The sequence below is a fragment of the Brachypodium distachyon genome, chromosome 1 (genome assembly GCF_000005505.3).
Source record: "Brachypodium distachyon strain Bd21 chromosome 1, Brachypodium_distachyon_v3.0, whole genome shotgun sequence".
Taxonomy (NCBI): domain Eukaryota; kingdom Viridiplantae; phylum Streptophyta; class Magnoliopsida; order Poales; family Poaceae; genus Brachypodium; species Brachypodium distachyon.
Window position 1 is genome coordinate 43,705,215 of NC_016131.3, and position 21,022 is coordinate 43,726,236.

The following is a 21,022-nucleotide window of genomic DNA, read 5'->3' on the forward strand; positions in this document are numbered from 1 at the left end:
GAGTTCAAAATCAAAAGATGTCAAAGAAATAAGAAAAAGGGAAAAAAGAAAAGGCTAAAAGAAAAAAAAGGGAAGAAACAGGTCCGGCCCGGCCAAATGGGCCGGACCGGCCCAGATCCGACCGCGCCCGAACCGGCCCAGCCGCACGCGCGCGCGCCCGCAACCGCTGACAAGTGGGGCCCACCTGTCAGGCTTCGTCCCGAAGGAAAGCGCCGCCGAATCCGCGCCGGACTCGTCGCCGCCACCCTAGGGTTTAAATTGAAATAAAATCTTTTCCAAAGCCTTTTGAGATTCAAATTTGAATTCAAATATGCAATTGTGACATGATGCTCATGGATGCAATGCATATGTAAAAGTTTGAAATTTTGGGATGTTACAGACCTAACCCCCTTAAGATGAATCTCGTCCTCGAGATTCGGTGTGGTTAGCAAAGAGGTGTGGGTGGTCTTCTCGAAGATCATCTTCGCGTTCCCATGTGGTTTCCTCTTCAGTATGATGGTCCCACTGAACTTTGCAAAACCTGATGGTCTTGGATTGGGTTTTTCTCTCAGCTGTATCCAAGATTCTGATAGGTTTCTCTTCGTAGGTGAGGTCACTCTGCAGTTGGACTTCTTCCAAGGGTATCGTATCCCTCAGGGGTGTGTCGGCCATCTCGGGGTGACACTTCTTCAGTTGTGATACATGGAAGACATTGTGGACATTGGACAGTGCTTCCGGTAAATCCAATTTGTAGGCTACCTCTCCTTGGCGTGACAAGATCTTGAAAGGTCCAATCAAACGGGGTGCTAACTTTCCTTTTATACCAAATCTCTTTACCCCGCGTATCGGCAAAACTCTGAGATACGCTCTTCCTTCAATCTCGTAGGTAACCTCCCTATGTTTGGTATCCGCGTAGCTTTTCTACCTTGATTGAGCTACCTTCAGTCGGTCTCGGATGAGTCTAACATTTTCGTCGGCATCCTTTATCATGTCTGGGCCGAATAGGCTACGATCTCCTACACCATCCCATAACAATGGTGTTCTGCACTTCCTTCCATACAAAGCTTCAAATGGTGACATTCCAATGCTGGCTTGGAAGCTGTTGTTGTATGAGAATTCTGCATACGGCAGGTTGTCATCCCAACTGGATCCATAATCTAGAGCGCAGGCTCTCAACATGTCTTCAAGAATCTGATTAACCCTCTCGGTTTGTCCATCCGTCTGCGGATGAAAAGCTGTGCTGAACTCCAGTCTCGTTCCTAGAGACTCATGTAGTTGTCCCCAAAATCTTGAGGTGAATTGGGTACCTCTGTCTGAAACAATTTCCTTGGGTACTCCGTGTAAACACACGATTCTAGATATGTAGCGTTTCGCTAACTGTGCGCTGGTGTAAGTGGTCTTTACCGGTATGAAGTGGGCAACCTTGGTCAAACGATCGACCACTACCCAAATGGAATCATATCCTGATCTGGTCCTTGGCAAACCGGTCATAAAGTCCATGCCAACTTTATCCCATTTCCAGTCTGGTATAGGCAGCGGTCTTAGCAATCCTGCTGGCTTCTGATATTCAGCTTTAACTCTGCTGCACACATCACACAAGGCAATGAACTCTGCGATGTCTTGCTTCAATTCGGACCACCAAAATGTTTCCTTGAGGTCCATGTACATCTTTGTGTTTCCAGGGTGGATTGAGTACGGTGAGTCATGGGCTTCCTGTAAAATCAGCTTTCTGATTTCCGGATCCTGCGGTACGCAAATGCGTTTTCCGAACCATATGGTACCCTGGTCGTCTTCTCGAAAATCTTTGGCTTTTCCGATATAACCATATTTTCTTTAATCGCATTAATTTCCGAATCGCCCTTCTGTGCTTTTCTGATCCTGTCTAGCAACGTGGGCTGTACTTCCAAGGTGGCTAAGTAACCTTCCGGTACTATTTCCAGTCTCAAGTCCTTGAACTGTTTGCACAACTCTGGCGGTAACTCTCCAGCTGTCATTCCATTTATATAGCCCTTGCGGCTCAATGCATCGGCTACAACATTAGCCTTGCCGGGATGGTATTGCAGACTCAGGTCATAATCCTTTATCAGTTCTAACCATCTCCGCTGTCTCAGGTTCAACTCCTTCTGGGTGAACATATACTTCAGGCTCTTATGATCTGTGAACAACTCACAGTGTTTCTCCATCAGGTAGTGTTTCCAAGTCTTCAAGGCGTGCACTACTGATGCTAGCTCCAAGTCATGCGTGGGGTAGTTGCCTTCGTGGCTCTTCAGTTGCCGCGAAGCGTATGCTACAACTCTTCCATTCTGCAATACTCCTCCCAAACCTTGACGCGAAGCGTCGCAATAAATTTGAAAGTCCTCTTGCAAGTTTGGTAGCACAAGAATAGGTGCGAACACCAATCTCTTCTTTAACTCCTAGAAACTCTCTTCACATTTCTCGTTCCAGGCGAACTTCTTCTCTTTCTTTAATAGTTCCGTCATAGGTTTAGCAATCTTGGAGAAGTTCTCAATGAATCTCCGATAATATCCCGCGAGTCCTAGGAAACTGCGGATACCTCCAACATTCTTGGGTGACTCCCATTCAGTAACAGCGGTCACATTAGCTGGGTCGACAGCTACTCCTGCTCCTGACACGATGTGTCCGAGGAAACTGACTTCTGACAACCAAAAGTCACACTTGCTGAACTTGGCGTACAACTTGTGCACTCTTAGCTTCTCTAAAACCATACGCAGATGCTGCTCATGCTCTTCCTTGCTCTTGGAATAGATCAAAATGTCATCGATGAACACCACGACAAACTTGTCCAAGAATTCCATGAACACCTTGTTCATCATGTTCATGAAGTATGCTGGTGCATTGGTCAATCCAAATGGCATCACGGTATACTCATAAAGTCCATACCTAGTGGTGAATGCCGTCTTGGGTATATCCATCTCTCGGATCTTCAGCTAAAAATACCCTGATCGCAGATCGATCTTTGAGAACACACAGGCTCCTTCCAACTGGTCGAAAAGATCGTTGATGATAGGTAAGGGGTATTTATTCTTTATCGTCACCTCATTTAGTGACCGATAATCAATACACATCCGCTGGCTCTTGTCCTTCTTTTTCACAAACAGGACAGGTGCTCCCCATGGTGATGAACTGGGGCGGATGAAATCTTTCGCTAACTGTTCAGTTAGCTGCTTCTTTAACTCTTTTAACTCATCCACAGCCATCTTATACGGTCTCTTGGCTGTGGGTCCACTTCCAGGCATCAATTCGATGAGAAACTCTACATCACGGTCTGGTGGCATACCTAGCAACTCTTCCGGGAAAACATCCGGATACTCATTCACTACTGGAACATCGTCCAGGCTAACCCCCTTAAGAGAATTCACCTTAGGTCTCTTAAGTTCAAAAGCAGACTTGAATCGGATTCTCTTATTCTCTGGGGTGGTGAGGGTGATGGTCCTTTTGACACAGTCTATGAGTCCCTCATACCTAGCCAGCCAATCCATTCCTAGGATGAAATCTAAACCCTTGGACCCTATTATTATTAGGTCCGTGGGAAAGGTGTGTTTCCCTATTTCCAAACTTAGTCCACGACAGTCAAAATCAAAATCAAAAGATATCAAAGAAATAAGAAAAAGGGGAAAAAGAAAAGGCTAAAAGAAAGAAAAAAAGGGAAGAAACCGGACCGGCCTGGCCAAATGGGCCGAACCGGCCCAGATCCGACAGCGCTCGAACCGACCGAGCCGGCCCGGCCGCACGCGCGCTCCTGCTGCCGCTGACAGGTGGGGCCCACGTGTCAGGCTTCGTCCCGAAGGAAAGCGCCGCCGAATCCGCGCCGGACTCATCGCCGCCATCGCCGTCCCCGGTGATTCCGGCCTTCCCAAAGCTGCGCGCCCGCGTCCCTATAAAGCCCGCGCGCCCCGCCTCCTTTTCCCTCTCTTGCTCGCCCGATTCCTCGCGCCCACGCCGCCCGATTTCTCGCCGACGTACGCCGGACGCCGCTGCTCGTTTTGGTCACCGCCGGCAACCCTAAGGGTAAGCTCCGCCATCTTCTCCCCTCTCTTCTTCTTCATTTCCGTGCGCTTCTTTTGACGCGCGCCTCGTCGCGTTTCGTCCACCGCAGCCGTCGCCCGAAGCTTCGCCGGAGCTCCGCCGCCCCCCACCGTCGGCGCCGCCGCCTCGTCTCGTCCTAGGCGTCGTTTCCGTCACGCCCGAGCCTCGCCACCACCGCCATCGCCTTCGCCGTGCCGCACCGCGTCAACCCAGCCCCTCCCCGAGTCGCCCGCTTCGCCGGAGCACCCCGCGCCGCCGCCGCCCGAGCCCGCGCCGTCGCTAGAACCCTAGGACTCGCCGGAGTTGAGGGAGGTGAGATCCCGACCGTCCATCCTTGATCAACGGCTAAGATTAGATCGGGTTTATTTCACTTAAACGAACCGGTACGCGCCAATCAGGTGCTGACACATGGCACGGTAAAATAAAAATGAAAATCTAATTTTAATTCCCTGAATAATTACAAATTGCACTTTTGCAGAAAAACCCATGTAACTTCAAATGATCATATCTTTTAACCTGTTTGGCCAAATTTGATGATCCACACCTTTCTGGAATCCTCAGGAAATGTAGAATCTTTTGGCAATGTCCAATTTCAAATTTGAGTTTTTGAATCACATTCAAATTACAGAATAGTGTTTAATACCATTTAAATCATAACTAATTATTTAGAAGTCCTTTTTGAATGAAACCAGTGCCCAAAATTTTGTTTAGTTATCCTCTATCCGTTGGGACAGAGAAATAAATATTTATTTTGAATTATTTGACTGATGCCAATAAAACCTTAATTAAGGTTTTAATAAATTGTTTTTGCCTTTTGTTGAAAACCCTAATGCTTTGTTTTTAATTATCAATGCTTAGGACTAGTTGATCACCCAAATAAAATCAACCCAAATCATGTCACATGTTTGCATTGCATCATAGCATACTTTCTTTTGTCGTGAATTGAATTGTGTGTTTATGTGTGTGTGTATTGTTTGTTTCGTATAGTTTTCTCGGGAGAGCGAACCTTGTGATTGTGACGAGTGTTTCAACTCCAACTGCTATCAAGGCAAGTTCACTTTGATCATATCCTATTACTGTTGTTTTTAAAATACTTATGCATTAGAGTTGTTTGTAGAAATACATTGACTGGATTATTACTTGTACTTATGCTAGCTAAGATTTACCTATTAGCTATAGGGTTACCTTTGCCATGAATCCTCCACCAATAGCCATCTTGATTAGTATTGCTTAGCCATGCTATGTTAGTAAACGTGGGAGGGAATCTCAATCACTGTGAAATGACAATGTGGAGTGATTTTGGAAACTGGGCAAAAACAACCCTAATGAACCATCCTGGGTGGACTGCTTTGAGATTTTGAGATGTTATGCGACGTCAGGTCCATTTCTATGGGTCCCTCTGAGTCGAGTCTCCGTGGATTCGGAGATGGATCGTCCATGGACGTCTCTTCCGTGGATTCGGGGAGTGCTTGCGTCGCAAATGTGGAATGCCACCTGGGGTATCCGAGACTGGACTAGTTCCCTGTTTAGTAACTTCCAGTACAACCACAAGCTAAATGGGCTCTGGCTGGATGGAGTAAGAAATATGAACCCAGATCCGAGGGATTGTACTGAGGTAGTTGTGTAGGTGGGAGCGCGGGTCCCTCAGGTGGTCTGGGGGAATATGTTCTGAAAATTCTTGAAGTCGATGCCGTTGCTACTCCACCCGGAGGACAGTAAGGGATTAACACGTCGATTTCTTGTGGGGAATGTGTACAACCTCTCGAGAGTGTCAAACTAAGTACTTAGCCGTGTCCCCGGTTACGGACAATTATGAGCAACTAGATATGGGGGCTGTAAGGAAAGTCTCACTCATTCCAACTTCAAAATAAAATGAATGGTTTGAACAGGGTAGGGGCACTTGGTGTTTCTACTCAATGTGCTCTAGGTTAATAGGAGCATGGGTGTTTCTACCCCATGTCCATTAGTTAACAATATTGTAACATTCAATTGTAACAAGATAAACTATATTTTGCTACCACGCCATAAAGCCTGAACCCCACTATAGCTCAATTGCATATACTTGGTAGGATCTGTTATAACTTTCAGGTGAGCTTGCCAATACATTCAATGTATTGACCACGTAGTGGCTGCAACTAATAATGCAGGTGAATCTGACGAAGAGTGAGGTTCGTCGATGTTCTTTGGGTCATGTGCTTACATTCCAACATGCTCTCTCCTCTGGGGGTAGATGAGGCCCATTTGCTGTACCTTTCCGCTGCAGTTTTATGATACAATGTTATCATGGTTTTGAAACAATATTTGTTTATGCTGGCCGAGAAGGTCAAGCAAATTTGTAAGTACAATTAAGTTCTGGATGATACGATGTAATAAAGTACTTTTGACCTTTGTATCTTGGTATTACATCTTGAAACTGTGTGTGCTAGTGAGTCGATCCAGGGACTAGCACAAATAAACACAGAGATCGAACCCTTGTAAGGGGGCGGTCGTTTCAGTGCAGGTTGTCAGATAAAATAGCACAGATATATAACTATCTCTTGTTATTACTTACTATTAGCCGTGTGAGCTGATTTCTTAATTTGTCAACATTATGTGATCTGATTATTATTTTCTGAACCAAATCCAACAAGACTAAACTGTGAATTTTACCATGGATCTTACTTTCAAGATGTCATTTTATTATTGGGGAGGTGTGTTGGTGTCTGACACCAAATTCGGGATTATTTGCAAGTAAATGGCTGTTCTTGCCATTTGGTTAATTTTTGTGCCACAAGCTGATGATTTCAGCGGCACTTGAACACGCAACTCATTGAGGTATTAATGGATCGGGCAGTTGATCAAATAAAATAACAGTGGTATTAATTTTCTATTCTTTTCTCAACATCGCGAAACTATCAGTATTTGCTTTGATATTTCTTTTCTAGCTTCCAATGTAGATTTGGTCCACCCTGTTGTTTTTGCACCCTGGAATAGAAAAAAAATGATCATGTATATGCATCATGCCAGAACATGTCTATTGCAGAATTTGGTCTACAAACATGATATCTTATGGTTGATTTCTTGAGAGTTTAGGCGAGCAAAATGGCAGTTTACACTTTGCCTTTAATTTCTCATGGCAATAAAGGTGACATTTGTCTTGGTCAGCCTCAAATAGGTGATATTTACAATTCCGACCAGAGAATCCATACCCATGTTTTTTTGTTAAATCATTCATGTTGGTGATGTCTAAGTTGTTTTTTCTTAATTTAAAATTATTGCAGTGTTGTTGCATTGCAGCCTGAGACGAGGATCCCATTTTAAACTGGTAATGAGCTCATCATTTTTCATATAAAGTTGATATACACTGAGGATTTGTACTGTTATTTTTCAGGTTGGTGATGTCGGCTATTCACTTTCCCTCTTGTTTGTTTATTCTTTTGAAAATCAATTGTGCTTGTCTCTTATAGTGTTTTAACCTTATTTGCTTATGCAAAATGGACCTTATACATCTGCACTGGTTGCTTGATCGATCGTTAGGGTGATCTCTAATATATGCTCATTCTGCTAGGCCAATCATAACCTCATTTGCAGTGCCTTCTGCATAGCTCAAAAGTATCCAAAGCTACCTGCTCTTTCTGAAGGATTTATTGTTTTTTTCCTAACCTGGTACAGCTACTTGATTTGTTGGATTAATAGACAACAACGTTTAACATGTAAATTGGTGAACATTCCTTGCTATTAATTTGTTGCCAATACTAATGGTCTAATACCATGACGTACGAGCTTCTGGTTCAGTTTGTGAACATTCTATTATTGTTGTAGTTGATTTATTTCAGCATATTGGATATCATCCTCGATGAGGCAGGATGATGATTCTACCAATAATGGTGTGGAGAACTCAATGTCTCGGAAATAAAAATCTAATTTCTTCCATTGTTGACCACAGGAAAACACATGGTTATAACAGGTACACACGGAAGTCTTCCACTAACAATTGATTTGGATCCTTGATATGTAAAGAGGTATTTTTCCATTCATTGTTTGAAATTAGAGTTGGAGTTGCAGCATGCGAAAACACGGAGATAGTGGGACTGCACATTGTGAACTGCTCAAGTCTCCTTGTGTATATTGTGCAATAGACCAAGAACATCCAGCCGGTTTTTTCCCCTTGAAAATATGCCTCTTTTATTGTTATTTATAAAGCAGCTATTGTTTTATCGCTGAAAAGGTTTATGAGAAAAATAGGGAAGGATCTTGATTTAGTTTCAATTGGTTCATAACGTTCTCTGAATCTTTTAATGCTCCGTTTTCTTTTGGTACGACAGGTTAAAGTAGACGAAATACTTTGGCGGGATCTTGGGCTTTTTCCTGGAATTGCATGAGCTACTTTTAAAAAAATAGGGTGACGGGCGTGCAAAAAGGGGAGATAGTTTGCTATTATGATGTGCCTTTGATAGTTAATTACCGGTTAAGCACAATTGTTCCTAATGGTTAGTTTATTCATGAACACACTTTTAAAGATCATGTATGTGGTCCTCTTTTACACATTTTGGATTAGCTGCGAACAAGATATAACTGGAGCTTCAAACTCCCCTTGGATATAATTTTTTCTCTCTGTCACGATCACTTTGTTACTCGTTATGCTCTGAATTATTTATGCATCCAGTTATGTTAGTTGTGTGCCTAATGGCGTCACGGAGTTCCACTTTTTTTGTGCCGAGTGGCATCTATAATCCTAATCTTATTTCTTCCATTGTTGAGCACATGAAAACACATGGCTATAGATTAAAATAACTAATGTTTACATTGATGTATCATTTCTGTTAGACCATCTCACGAATGGAGAAGTGTTCTTTGATGAACCTAGGTGAGCTATAGATTTGGTGGAAACAAAGTGTGCATTTTGAGACAAATACTGATGCATCATTTATTAAGGAGATCTTTTGATGGTGCTCTACGGATTCAGTTCTAAAAGTTGCTCATAAAATATATTTTCTTTTTGTTATAATATGTATGCTAAGCAATACATGACAAATTGTATCACCCATTAGTTATATAGTTGATCCTTTCAGTTATAGTATTTGATGTTCTGTCTGCATGTAAACATAAAACCTAGATCATGTTCTCTCATCATGATTGCTTATGAAATGTAGCTACTGTTGGCGAATGCATTTAAACATTTATATTGTTCAGTAGCAACGCACAGGCCACTAACTAGTTCATGTAGTTGTCTCGGTTTTGCACTTGCATTTCTATAAGATTACTGAGTTTTTTTTATATTTTCTTAGGACTGGTTCAACAAAAATAAATTCTCAGAAATGAATTTCTTTTTAGAACAGATTCTCGGAAATGAAATATGGCTTCCATGAAATATACACCAATATTGTACTTCCTCCGTTCCCAATTGATTGGCGCTGGCAGTTTTGCGAAGAAAACCCTGTTAATTTTTGAAATAAACATGCATTTCATGTTCTATCAGAACTTTTGCGGAAAAAAACCTGTTGTTTTTCGGGTTGTTGATTTCGGAAATTAACAGTTTTCTTTTTGTGAAATTGATGGCGCCAATCAATTCGAAACAGATGGAGTACATTGCTAATTCATCTAAAATATGATCATACTTAATTTTCCCCTAAAAAACCGGCCGCTAAAAAACGATCATTGGGTTGCTTTCTTTTTTTTTGAGCGAAGATCATGGGGTTGCTAATTTGTTCCTTCGATCAAAACGAGGCCTGTGGGGCGCACAAATATGGGCTGGCTTCTGGACTAGTCCGATCAATTTGCAGCCCATTTTACCAGCCCACGTTTTTCTCGAGAAAAGATTCCGCTCGCCGCTGCCGCCGCTTACCCTAGCACTCGCCGCCGCCGCCGCTGCTGATCGCCATGATCCACCACCTCCGAACTAGCGTCCTTTCCCCCCTCCTCGGTTCGCCATCCCATCTCCCCGCCTGCCACCACGTTCCCCTCCACCGCCTCTTGTCCACCACCGTCGCATCCATCCCCCCCAGACCCTTCTCCGTCGACGATTACCTCGTCGCCAACTGCGGCCTTACCCGAGCACAAGCCCTCAAGGCCTCCAGATTGCTCTCCAACATCAAGTCTCCCTCCAAGCCTGAGGCGACGCTGTCCTTCCTCTCGGGCCTCGGCGTCCCCCACTCCGACATCGCCGCCGCCGTGGCCGCCGACCCACGGCTCCTGTTCGCCAGCGTGAGGAGAGTCCTTGCTCCCCGCTTCACCGAGCTTAGCGAACTCGGCCTCTCGCCTTCGCAGATCGTGCACATTCTCTCGATCCGCCGCACGGGCTCTCTCCGCGGCAACCTCCAATTCTGGCTCCAAATCTTCGGCTCCTACGATAACCTGCTCCCGCTCGCCAAGTCAAATAGCGATCTCCTCAGCGTCAGCCTCGAGAAGGTGGTCAAGCCAAACCTGACCATCCTTAAGGAATGTGGGATAAGTGCTTGCGATATTGCCGATTTAACCTTGTACTCCTCTCGGCTGATCACCGTGAACCCCAAGTTTCTCCTGGGCGCCGTGGCGCGAGTGGAGGAGTTAGGCGTGGACCGGGGCTCAAGGATTTTCCGCCGTGCACTCGCTACACTTGCCTTCATGAGCAAGGAGAACGTCACCATGAAAATACGTCTGTTACACAAGCTTGGGTTTTCACGGGATGATATTTTGATGATTGCAAAGAAGGCGCCGCAAGCCCTGGCTTCATCCGATGGAAAGATTCGGCAAAATATGGAGTTCTTAATGAAGGATGTCTCTCTGGAGGCACGGTACATTGCTCGAAGGCCAGTGCTGATCATGTATAGCCTTGAGAAGCGGTTGATGCCCCGGCACTGCCTGCTCAAGGTTCTCAGGCAGAAAGGATTACTGAATGTGGAGTTGGACTACTATGCCACAGCATCAATGGCTGAGAAGAAGTTTGTGCAGAAATTTGTGGATCCTTACAAGGAAACCATCCCAGGCCTCGCTGATGATTATGCCTCTGCGTGTCTTGGGAAAAAGTGCCAAATGGAGATGCTTAGCCAGAAGACTGAAAAGTAAGCTTGTTCCGGGGATGTAAAGAAGACTGTTGGACAACAAAGGAAAGCGTTGAGGTTTTCCATTGCCTTAAATCCTAATTCATTCTGGCATGGACTAAAATTTGCTACGAATTAACATGTTGATAATTCCTTACAGAAAGTTCTGTTCCTGATATGATTCTCACCACATGTTTTGTGATCAAGGTTTTTTTACAGGTTCAGTTATGAAAGTTGAAAACAGTAATGAGTAAAACATGTAGCATGTGTAGCTGTTTTCACCGCCATGAATTTTTGCAAAATGTCTCCTGCTATGCTGTTATAATTTCGGAGTTCCTGATTTAAGAGTTTAGACCATCTTTTCGGAAGTTCACCGCAGTTGTGCATTGTTGCAATTTTTTTAGTTTCTCTCGCATTTAATCTTGTGAAATTTATTGTGTAAAGTGCTGTTCTGATGTGATGCTACCCTAAAATTAACTTGGATATCCAGCAGAAATGAATGTGTCGTTGCATAGTTTTGAGTAAATTTCATACTTAGTTCAACTTGCCGCACCTTTTTTATTTTTTCCACAAAACCACATCTTCACTGCAAATTACTAACACAAGCCCCTAATGCCATGTTTGACCCTATTGGCTCTTAATAACAAATCATGGATATGAAAAATCTAACAAAATAATGGACAAGGACCATCTTCTCACATGTGTGAATATACCAATTTGGGCACAAGCTCATGAATTTTATGCATAAACATGCCCTGTCTTATCAAAAATATCATTGCAAATGTTTGACCTCAAATTTCAAACATGAAACGGTGCAATTTTCTTACGGAGTAACATAAGTCAGATTCACACATGGGACAATTACAAGATTGCAGAATAGGAAACAAATGGTTTTCATAGCAGCTACTTGTGGGCGAAGAAGAGTGTGACTCCTTTTTGTAGCTTCTATTTTGATAGTACTCCTCCAAACTCTAGGTTTGTCTTGCTCCTCGGTTTTTCAAACATACCGTGCATCTTTTTGTGAACTGCGAACAAAAACCATCAGAGATCATCCATACAGCTACAAACCAGATATATGGCTGGAGTAACGGCCATGCTACCTGCGGGTTGGGTACCGGCAAGATACGGATACTGCTGCCGCTGGCACACACATCCCCATTACCATGCATGAAGCGGAGACTGAAGATGATGACCACATATATGTTTCTGAAGGACCAGGAACTAGGAGACCACATCGCCACAGTTAGTCTGGCCGCACTAGCAGGCCACAGAGCACAATTTATATAAGGGATTTTGTAAATTTTTATTTCTCCAAGAGAGATTAATAAAGTTTATGTTCCTTAAACTTTTATTTGTGTACTTGCACTGGCACACCCGCGCACTTGCTTATTTATTTTTCTCTGGTGCGAATGAGAGATACTTCCCCTCATCGAAGTGTTTTCTCGTGTCAAACACTCAGGTTGTCACTTTTACAAAGGTACTGCAAGGAAAAATCTCATTTAGTTCAATGCCTTTGTTCCAGGTCTATGTTTTGTATTAAGTTTCAAGATCCCAGTTGGCAACAGTATTTAGTGGAATCTCGGACATTGAAGACGGAAGGGCAGAAATACATCGAAAGGTATATTTGGGCATGTGCCACTCCATGGTGTGCTTTATTTCCAAGTGTACGTACATTGGTGCCTGTTCAACATAAGCTTATCTGGAACTTGAAACTGTTGTTGAAGTGTTGAGCATGAAGATTCTCTTACAATTGCTGATCAAGAATATGATTCTGATGAAGAACCTGATGGAAAAAAAGGTTTGGTAGGACATAAGTCAGTGGGGCAATTTTTGTTTTTCGTTCCACAGAATGGACCCTCAAGAGTTGGCAATTGACTGGAATAATTGTTTTTATCTAAAAACAGGGGCAAACTAATCCTGTTTGATAGCGCGACTATCTGCTGACTGTTGTACAGTAGAAGCGTGAGTAGTATGCAGAAGCGAGGAGTCTCTGATTTGCAGCTGTTCTCGGAGCGATGCTTGGACAACTTGTAGCATGAACGCCTGCCTGTTCCAAAAATTAGTAATTGTTGCGAAGTTTTGTAGTTTGTTCAAATTTGACTTAAGTACCGAAAGTGCAGCATGCAACTGTCCCAAATATGCAGGGCGCATTTAAAGGGCCTAGTTAGGCACACATGCAACTATGCAAGGATGTTCCAATCCTCCCAGTTCAGTGGGTCTATAAGTGCCCAAACCATCTTAATGCCACAATCCTCAAGTAGATTACCTAACGCCAGTCTCAACACGAATAAGCCCAGACAGTTCTAAAGCCATTCTGAGACTGCCACTTGATATAGCCATGCAGCTCCTGCAGTTGAGTTGAGTTCATGCTTGCTTAGCAGGAGCCTCGATGACTCAGGTCCTTGACACCGACGGTTATGATCCAGACTCAAGGAGGCACACATGGCATCGATGATCCATGGAAGTTATTCGCCTTCTTCTTTGGGCCCCTACATTGCGAAAGGAGTAGGCGTTCTTATCTCCGTATTGACCAACCGTGCAGCCTGATCGGTCTGTAGTTCAGTTCCTTCCATGGCTGGAACGAGCTGCCTTGATGACTCTGGTCGATCACACCTACTCCTGATAACCAGACTCAGTGAAGTGCCGGCTAACTAGCAGTTCCAAGATTAATTTCTCAAGAACAAAAAAAAAGCCTGCAGCGTCTCAGGAGGCTATATATACCAGTGCCAACTGCGAGCATTGTCCGCACAAGCAGTAGTACACAACAAATTCAAGACCAACATCGCCATTTGCCACTCACAAACCGCACCCCAGCTAGCTAAGCTAAGCAGGCAGAGCTCATGGGAGGAGGAGGAGGAGGAGCTGCTGTTGTCCTGGTGAGGCTGCTGGTGCTGGGCTCGATCCTGGCGTTGGCGGCGCCGGCGCTGGCGGCGGGGCCGGGGAGGATCGACTGCGACCAGGAGAAGGAGTACATCTTCCGCGTGTGCGCCGGGAGCATCGGGCGGCAGGGCCTGTACGTCCGCCCGGACCGCGTCTGCCGCGCCGAGATCAAGATTGTCGGACCTGCTCTGCATCTGCCGCATCATCACCCCCGCCGACGAGCAGGCCATCAGCGTCCACAAGCTCGTCCAGGCCGCCATCGACTCCAGAGCCGCCCTCCCCGCCGGCACCAGATGCGGCTGTAAGCGCAAGCAGCTGCTCGGCTGCTCCTGCATTCAAGTTTCCGGGCTCTATTAGCTCTCTTTGTCAATTTCTTGCTCCGCCTCCGGGCTCCGGCTCACTTAGCTACATTGGTGTTTTGTTTTGGGGATTGGCTAGGGATCAGACGACTGAGATTAAGAAAATCGCAGTCGATAGTCCTGGACGGAAATCAATCCGTGCATGTGCATGTGCATGTGCTGGACGGAAATCAATCCCTGCATCTGCAATTCTGCATGCACGAGATTGAATGCATGAGCCATCATGCTTGTGCATGCACGACGATTGAATTGAATGCACACGTACGGAAAACAATCCATGCCTAGAAATTTGCATATACAATTTCATGTGCCATTTTTAAATTTGTGCATAAAATTTCACTTGCAAATTTTAAATTGCACATAAAATTTCACTTGCAGTTTTTAAAATGCACCTAAATTTTCAGTTGCAAAATTGATACTACCTCCGGTCGGAATTACTTGTTGAAATATTGCATGTATCTAGACACCTTTTAAACATAGATACATCCATATTTGGGCAAATTCGAGACAAGTAATATGAATTGGAAGGAGTAGTTTTTTTTGTTGCCTTTTTCCTTCCTCCCTTTAAAAAAAAATTACGGTGCAATTGTAAAATTACAGTCGCAATCTCATGCGACGGAGAAAATTACTGTCGCTGTTTTATTTCAGCTAAGAGGAAACAAAAATTACAGTTGCAAAAATTAAGAGGAATAAGAATTTAAAAACAAAAACGAAATGAGATAGAAATTATAAATCAGAAATAGAAAAAAAAAATTGGCCGGGATGGGATCCGAACCCGTGACCTCTAAAACAGTGGTAACATTCACAAACCATCAAGCCATGTAGCTGATTTGATTCAGTTATTACTATACTTAGAGTATGTTAGTTTCAGTCGTCGACGACTGTTCCCTAGCAAATCCGTGTGTTTTGCAGCCTATACTGTCGGCGGGCCGCCGGCCGTGTCGACGATGCCCCGGGGACGGGCATGAGGTCCGTGAATTCGATTCGCTCCATCGGGAGGTGCCCAGCGCATGGAGGAGTGAGTGACCACGGAAGAATAAACGACTCTTGTGTGTTGAATAAGAATGTACTGGAGTACATGCGTGCTAACATTGTCATAGTGGAATGTATCTTCTGCCAGAGCCAAATGCCATTTCCGCTTCGGCCATGGCATGCATGGCACATATGCATGCGGCATGCCACTCTGAAATCTGAATCATAAAATACGAATTGGATGTTGAATCTTTTCATCTCTTGTGTGCCCCGCCCCCGAAACCCTGTTGTTGCCGGAGCAGAGTGATCTCTGGGCTCTGGCAATGGTATATAATATCGCACAAAGTTTTTGGCTCGGTTCAAAGCCAACACAAAATGCAAAGTGATGTACGTCCTGTTGTTACAGGGAGAAAGGTAAGGAAAGTCCTTGAATGTATCGGCCGATCGTCCCCAGACGACTACTCGACTTTGTTTTTTTTTTGTAAAAAACGCAGTCGATCGAAATTGCTTCTTACGTCTATGGCGGTCTATGATTCGGCTTTGTTTATTTTACTGAAAAAATATGTGAAATTTCAACCCGCAGTAGCCGCCTACAATACGTTCTTTTTAGGGTCAAAAGGCTCTAACGGGCTGTACACGCTCAATTCAAACTTAGGGCCCAAACAAAGAAAACATTCCCCTGAAGAAACAAACAAGAACACATTTGATATCTTGATGGCCCTGGCCCAAAAAATTGAAAGCAAGGCTGCTCAAATCAGGCATGCATTACCGAATACATGGAGGAACGTGAAGATACGAAAGATGAGTCTAAAGATGTTGATTTCGAAGGACCATGATGGAGTTTTTAGTTATATATACATAGCGGATCTTCGCTCCTTATGCTTGTTTCGATTGTAGCGATCTATTGTACTCCCTCCGTCTCATATTAATTGATTTTCTATTACATTTATCTAGACACTTTTTAAATATAGATACATCCATATTTGTATAAATTTGAGTTAGTTAATATGTGATGGAGGGAGTGCTTTTTTTGAATCAATAAAGTTGGATTGTTGTTCTAGAATCCCCGCAAAAAAAAAGATTGTTGTTCTAAAAAAATGTACGGAACATCATCACTCAAACAAAACAGGCTAAGAACTGTATAGAGTAGCAGAGATCTTAACATACATCCAATGGCCGAAAACCTAACGGTGATTTAACCAAAAATCAATCAACTATGATTTTTAGCAAACCCGAGTAAGCTATTCAAATTGTACCAATTTTTTCCATGGGGTGCATGTTGCACTATTCTTTCACCATGATTTGCAAGTGTGCATTTATAGCACAATGTCAATTCACAATTTTGTTTTTGTTTAAACCATAGCTTGTTAGAAAAAGGCCTTTTGTAGCACAATGTCTAAAAGGAGTTGATTCCTCAGCCGTTGGATATGATTTGTGCTTTAAGATTCATAACGGATGATGAAAAAAAAAGGTAAAAGTAGATCTAGATACTAATCCAATGACTCTGATTCGTCGACTTAGATTTAAACTTTTTGTTTAAAAATCAAGCAACTTAAATATTGCCACGTCTTTTTTTTTCAGTTAAGTTGCAACCGCACTTTTATAGCACAATGTCCATCCACCTTGTATTTGGACTGAAAAAAAAGGGTCTACAACGAGATCATCATTTTTCTTTTTAGAAGTTCCTACTCTTTCACTTTATGTACAAGCATTCCGGCCATGACCACAACGATTTGAGGTCATCAACGTAGAAATCATCGTTAAGATTTGGGGTCATCTTCCAGTTTCATCCGACTTGAAATGACGAAGAGAAAATTGACAAGATACCACCACGCAGAACCAAAGGTTTAAAAATAGCACTCAAATAACCATCCATTTCAAAATACCACTCTAAACCGTTTTTTTCACGCCAAACTACGGCTGTGAAAGTGTCCACAACGGTTTTGTAGCAGATGAGCTGGTCAGGCTGGACCGTGACCACAACGAACCGGCCGCCATCAATCAACCCTACCATCGTCGACCCCAGCAGACAGCGAGCAATAGCATTTCGCCGCCGCCGCCGCCGCCATGCTCCGCCTCCAAAAGCGGCTGCTCTCCCTCCTCCGCAACGGCAGCGCCGTCCCTCTCCCCACGTCCACCCTCCACCGCCACCTCGCCGCCACCGCGTCCACCTCCACCGGATCCCCTTTCTCCGTCGAGGACTACCTCGTCACCTCCTGCGGCCTCACCCGGGCCCAAACCGTCAGGGCGTCCAAGCACCTCTCCCACCTCAAGTCCCCCTCCAACCCCGACGCCGTCCTCGCCTTCCTCTCCAGCCTCGGCCTCTCCGGCTCCGACGTCGCCGCCGTCGTCTCCGCCGACCCGCGGTTCCTCTGCTCCAAGGTGGACGAGACCCTCGCCCCGCGCGTCGCCCAGCTCCGCGATCTCGGCCTATCCGATTCCGACATCGCGCGCCTCATCTTGGTCGGCGCCCCCGTGCTCCGCTCCTGCGACATCGCCAGCAGGCTCCAGTTTTGGATCCCGCTAGTTGGCTCCTTCGACGAGTTGATCCATCTCACATCCAGGGGGGCTCTAGGAGGTTCTTCCATCCTAAGGCGTGACATTGACGCTGTGGTTAAGCCCAACATTGAACTTCTTCTGCGGTGCGGGTTAAGTATCCGTGATCTCGCCAAGACCGGTCTCAGTGGGATGTGGGCGATTGTCAGCAGCCCGGATAAACTCAAGGTGTTAGTCAGACGCGCGGAGGAGCTCGGAGTACCGCGTGGCTCAGGGCAGTTCAAGTATGCGCTTGCAACTGTCTCCTGCATGAGCCAGGAGAAGATTGCTTCAAAAATAGAGTTGCTGAAGAAGGCCCTTGGGTGCTCTGACGACCAGGTGAAGTTCGCGGTCGTCAAGCACCCAAGCATCCTAAGAGCATCTGATGGCAACCTGCGCAGTACGGTGGAGTTCCTCGTCACCAAGGTTGGTCTTGAGCCAAATTACATTGTGCACAGGCCTGGACTGTTGAGTTACAGCCTGGAGGGGAGGCTGGTACCTCGATTTATCATCATGAAGATACTGCACAGCAAGGGGATAAGTGTTGACTATTGCTCAATGGCTGTTGCGACTGAAAGTTACTTCATTTCAAGATATATCGACTATTACGAGGAGAGTGTTCCCACGCTCGCAGATGTTTATGCCGCAGCTCGTGCAGGGAAAATACCCTCTGAACTTCAACCTTGACACCTTTCTAGGGATTTTGAAGGTTCATTCCATTGTTCATGGTAATAGCCATTCACTTAGCATTGTTGTCATTTCATAATCTTTGTTTGATTTTAGCAATGATGCTGAAACAGAATTGCCGCTGATCTTATTAACGGTACCATGACAAGTTCCATTTGCTGATACCATCGTGCATTCGAAATTCTGAATTTATTGCCCATCTCTCACAGTTTTGTTGGTTGATATCCATGAACTACTAATTGAATTAGGGGGAAATAGTGGCATGACACATTAAGTGTGGTATTTGCCAAGATGGATTGCCTTGGCCGAATGCTGCAGATCTTAATGTTGCTCACTACATAGCAGTATGTTTGTTTAATCGGGTAGAAAATTTCTGTTTTGAGACATTAGAGATGGAGGGGGAGGGAAATGAATGAAGTATTTCCCTGGATTGGTCGCAATGAACTTGGCTGATCCGATGAGGTTTAATGATGGGTTATACTAGCTTTGAGCGAGGAATACAGTGTGTCATTGGAGATTGGAACTTGTCAGTTGGCCACCAAACTAGAGTTTTTTAATCTTCTTCGCTAGCTCCTGAGAAGCTCCTTTGCGCCTTGAAGAAGAGGGGTACTTTTCTGCTAACCTTCGACTTTCAGAAGTCTGTCAAACCAAACTTTGTACTGATCTGGCAATGCAGGTTACTGTTTCTGATGCTATGGCTGTTATTCAGGTGTTTCTGCTAGTCTTCGGTCCAGAGAGCATCAGGGTGTAGCTACTGCACATTGAGGACAGGCGCCAAATGTAGCTGACTTGTATGTATGTTGCATCACCTAGGAGAATATTGTTTAAACAGGAGAAGCTCGCCTGAAGCTCCAAAATGCCTCTGAAGCTCACCTAAAGCTCCTAAATGCTCTGAAGCTCGCCTTAAGCTCCTAAATGCCTCTGAAGCTCGCTTGAAGCTCCTAATTCCTAAATGCCTCTGAGAAGCTGCGGCAAACAGCAGATTTTCTGGTCGACGATGTCAATCTTGACCAGGGAGCAGATCAATGTTCTTCCAAGCTAATAACTCAACTATGGCTACCAGCAAAAAGGAAAAGAAGAAAAGGCACGGCTATGGAGGTATAGCAGTATATGCCACAGAGTTCATGAACAATATAGCGATCCCTGGCTGGTATCTCCTCTTTTCAGAAGTCCACCATACGCGATTGCTCTGCCTCTGTGGATGTTCCCTGGCAAGCTCCCCCGGAGGGCTGGACAAAGTTGAATATTAATGGCAGCTTCCTTGCTGCCACGGGCGAAGGGGGAGCTGGGATGATCCTAAAAGACAGCATTGGAGCAACGTTGTTCAGTGCTGTCCGTTATTTGCCGTTCTGGGGAGATGCTTTTGAGGCCGAATTGGCTGCATGCATGGAGGGCTCCAACGGACTGAGCTGCCGATTCAAGTGGAGACTGATTGCGCCCAACTTATTGTTCAGGTCCAAACTCATGAACTTGACAGGTCTCGGTACTGTAGCCTTGTTAAGGAGGTGCAGCGCTTGTTAGCCTCACAAAGAGAAATTAAGTTGTCTAAATTTCAGAGGTCACAAAATAGTGTTAGTCATGACTTAGCAAATTATGCTCGGTCTAGCGAGTCGGACATTGGGAGTAATCCCCTAGAGGATGTCCCAGATGTAACAGTTTTGTGATCAATGAGATCTCTCTTTTTCGAGAAAAAAAGCAATATAGCGGTCCATATGTATGAAGAAGTGTTGATTTCCAAATGGGTAAAAAAAAACAATATAGCGATCCATATGTATGAAGTGTTGAGTTCCAAATGGGTCACGGTGGACTGATGCCTAGTTTGACGTGGTGACCTGTGTGAGTTAAACATGGATGCATGCCCTTATCCTAAACCAATATATACGATACTGTCCATGTATGACCACATCGGATCAGAAGGTTGCGTCAGGGTTCAAAACCCTGAAATAAATCCGATTCTTTTGCACGCGTAAATAAACCGCTTGCACTTTTTGTCTCCCTGGTTTATTTTACTGTGGTCCGTAAATAAATTGCTTGAAGTGATAAAATAACAGAAAACTACTTTGCCAAGAGATGAAACAAAGATATGGCGTAAATAAACCGCTTGCACTTTCTGTCTCCTTGGTTTATTTTACTGTGGTCCGTAAATAAACCGCTTGAAGTGATAAAATAACAGAAAACTACTTTGCCAAGAGATGAAACAAAGATATGAAGACCTAAGTGTTATCTTTTGCACGCGTAAATAAACCGCTTGCACCTTTTGTCTCCTTGGTTTATTTTACTCTGGTCCGTAAATAAACCGCTTGAAGTGATAAAATAACAGAAAACTACTTTGCCAAGAGATGAAACAAAGATATGAAGACCTGAGTGTTAAAAACATGTTTGACCTTAACCCTTTCAATCTTAGACCCCCTCACCAAACTCAACAGGGTAGGATGCTATTTTCACGTTGCGTTCTTCTTCTTTCTCTTGCTCTTCAGTCATCTACTCTTTCCTTCCTCCAGCCTCCTTTTCTCTCTCGCAAGGTATACACTACCTCACGAACTGTTTCGACGATCCCTCCGGTGA

General features: G+C 44.5%; 2 protein-coding genes across 4 annotated transcripts; both read left to right on the forward strand.

Moving 5' to 3' along the window:
• The first annotated feature begins 9,786 nt into the window (after nt 1-9,786).
• LOC100837765 lies at nt 9,787-13,104 on the forward strand. 2 transcript variants are annotated; one of them, XM_024457641.1, is made up of 3 exons: nt 9,787-11,102; nt 12,547-12,642; nt 12,749-13,104. In XM_024457641.1, exon 1 carries the CDS (start codon nt 9,886-9,888, stop codon nt 11,047-11,049), a length of 1,164 nt encoding a protein of 387 aa, XP_024313409.1. In that variant the 5' UTR covers nt 9,787-9,885; the 3' UTR covers nt 11,050-11,102; nt 12,547-12,642; nt 12,749-13,104. The 2 variants fall into 2 exon arrangements, with proteins under 2 accessions (XP_024313409.1, XP_024313408.1); XM_024457640.1 differs by having other exon boundaries at nt 12,547-13,104.
• A 4,084-nt stretch (nt 13,105-17,188) lies between these two features.
• LOC100838072 lies at nt 17,189-20,178 on the forward strand. Of its 2 annotated transcripts, none has more exons than XR_729637.3 (2): nt 17,189-19,063; nt 19,167-20,152. XR_729637.3 is itself a non-coding variant. In XM_003564013.4 (2 exons), exon 1 carries the CDS (start codon nt 17,303-17,305, stop codon nt 18,455-18,457), a length of 1,155 nt encoding a protein of 384 aa, XP_003564061.1. In that variant the 5' UTR covers nt 17,189-17,302; the 3' UTR covers nt 18,458-18,498; nt 19,167-20,178. The 2 variants fall into 2 exon arrangements, 1 of the variants encoding a protein (XP_003564061.1); XM_003564013.4 differs by having other exon boundaries at nt 17,189-18,498; nt 19,167-20,178.
• Nucleotides 20,179-21,022: the final 844 nt, after the last annotated feature.

Bases quoted from the DNA above. Each gene is read 5' to 3' on its own strand.
- LOC100837765 (XM_024457640.1), top strand. From the start codon at position 9,886: ATGATCCACCACCTCCGAACTAGCGTCCTTTCCCCCCTCCTCGGTTCG.
- LOC100838072 (XM_003564013.4), top strand. From the start codon at position 17,303: ATGCTCCGCCTCCAAAAGCGGCTGCTCTCCCTCCTCCGCAACGGCAGC.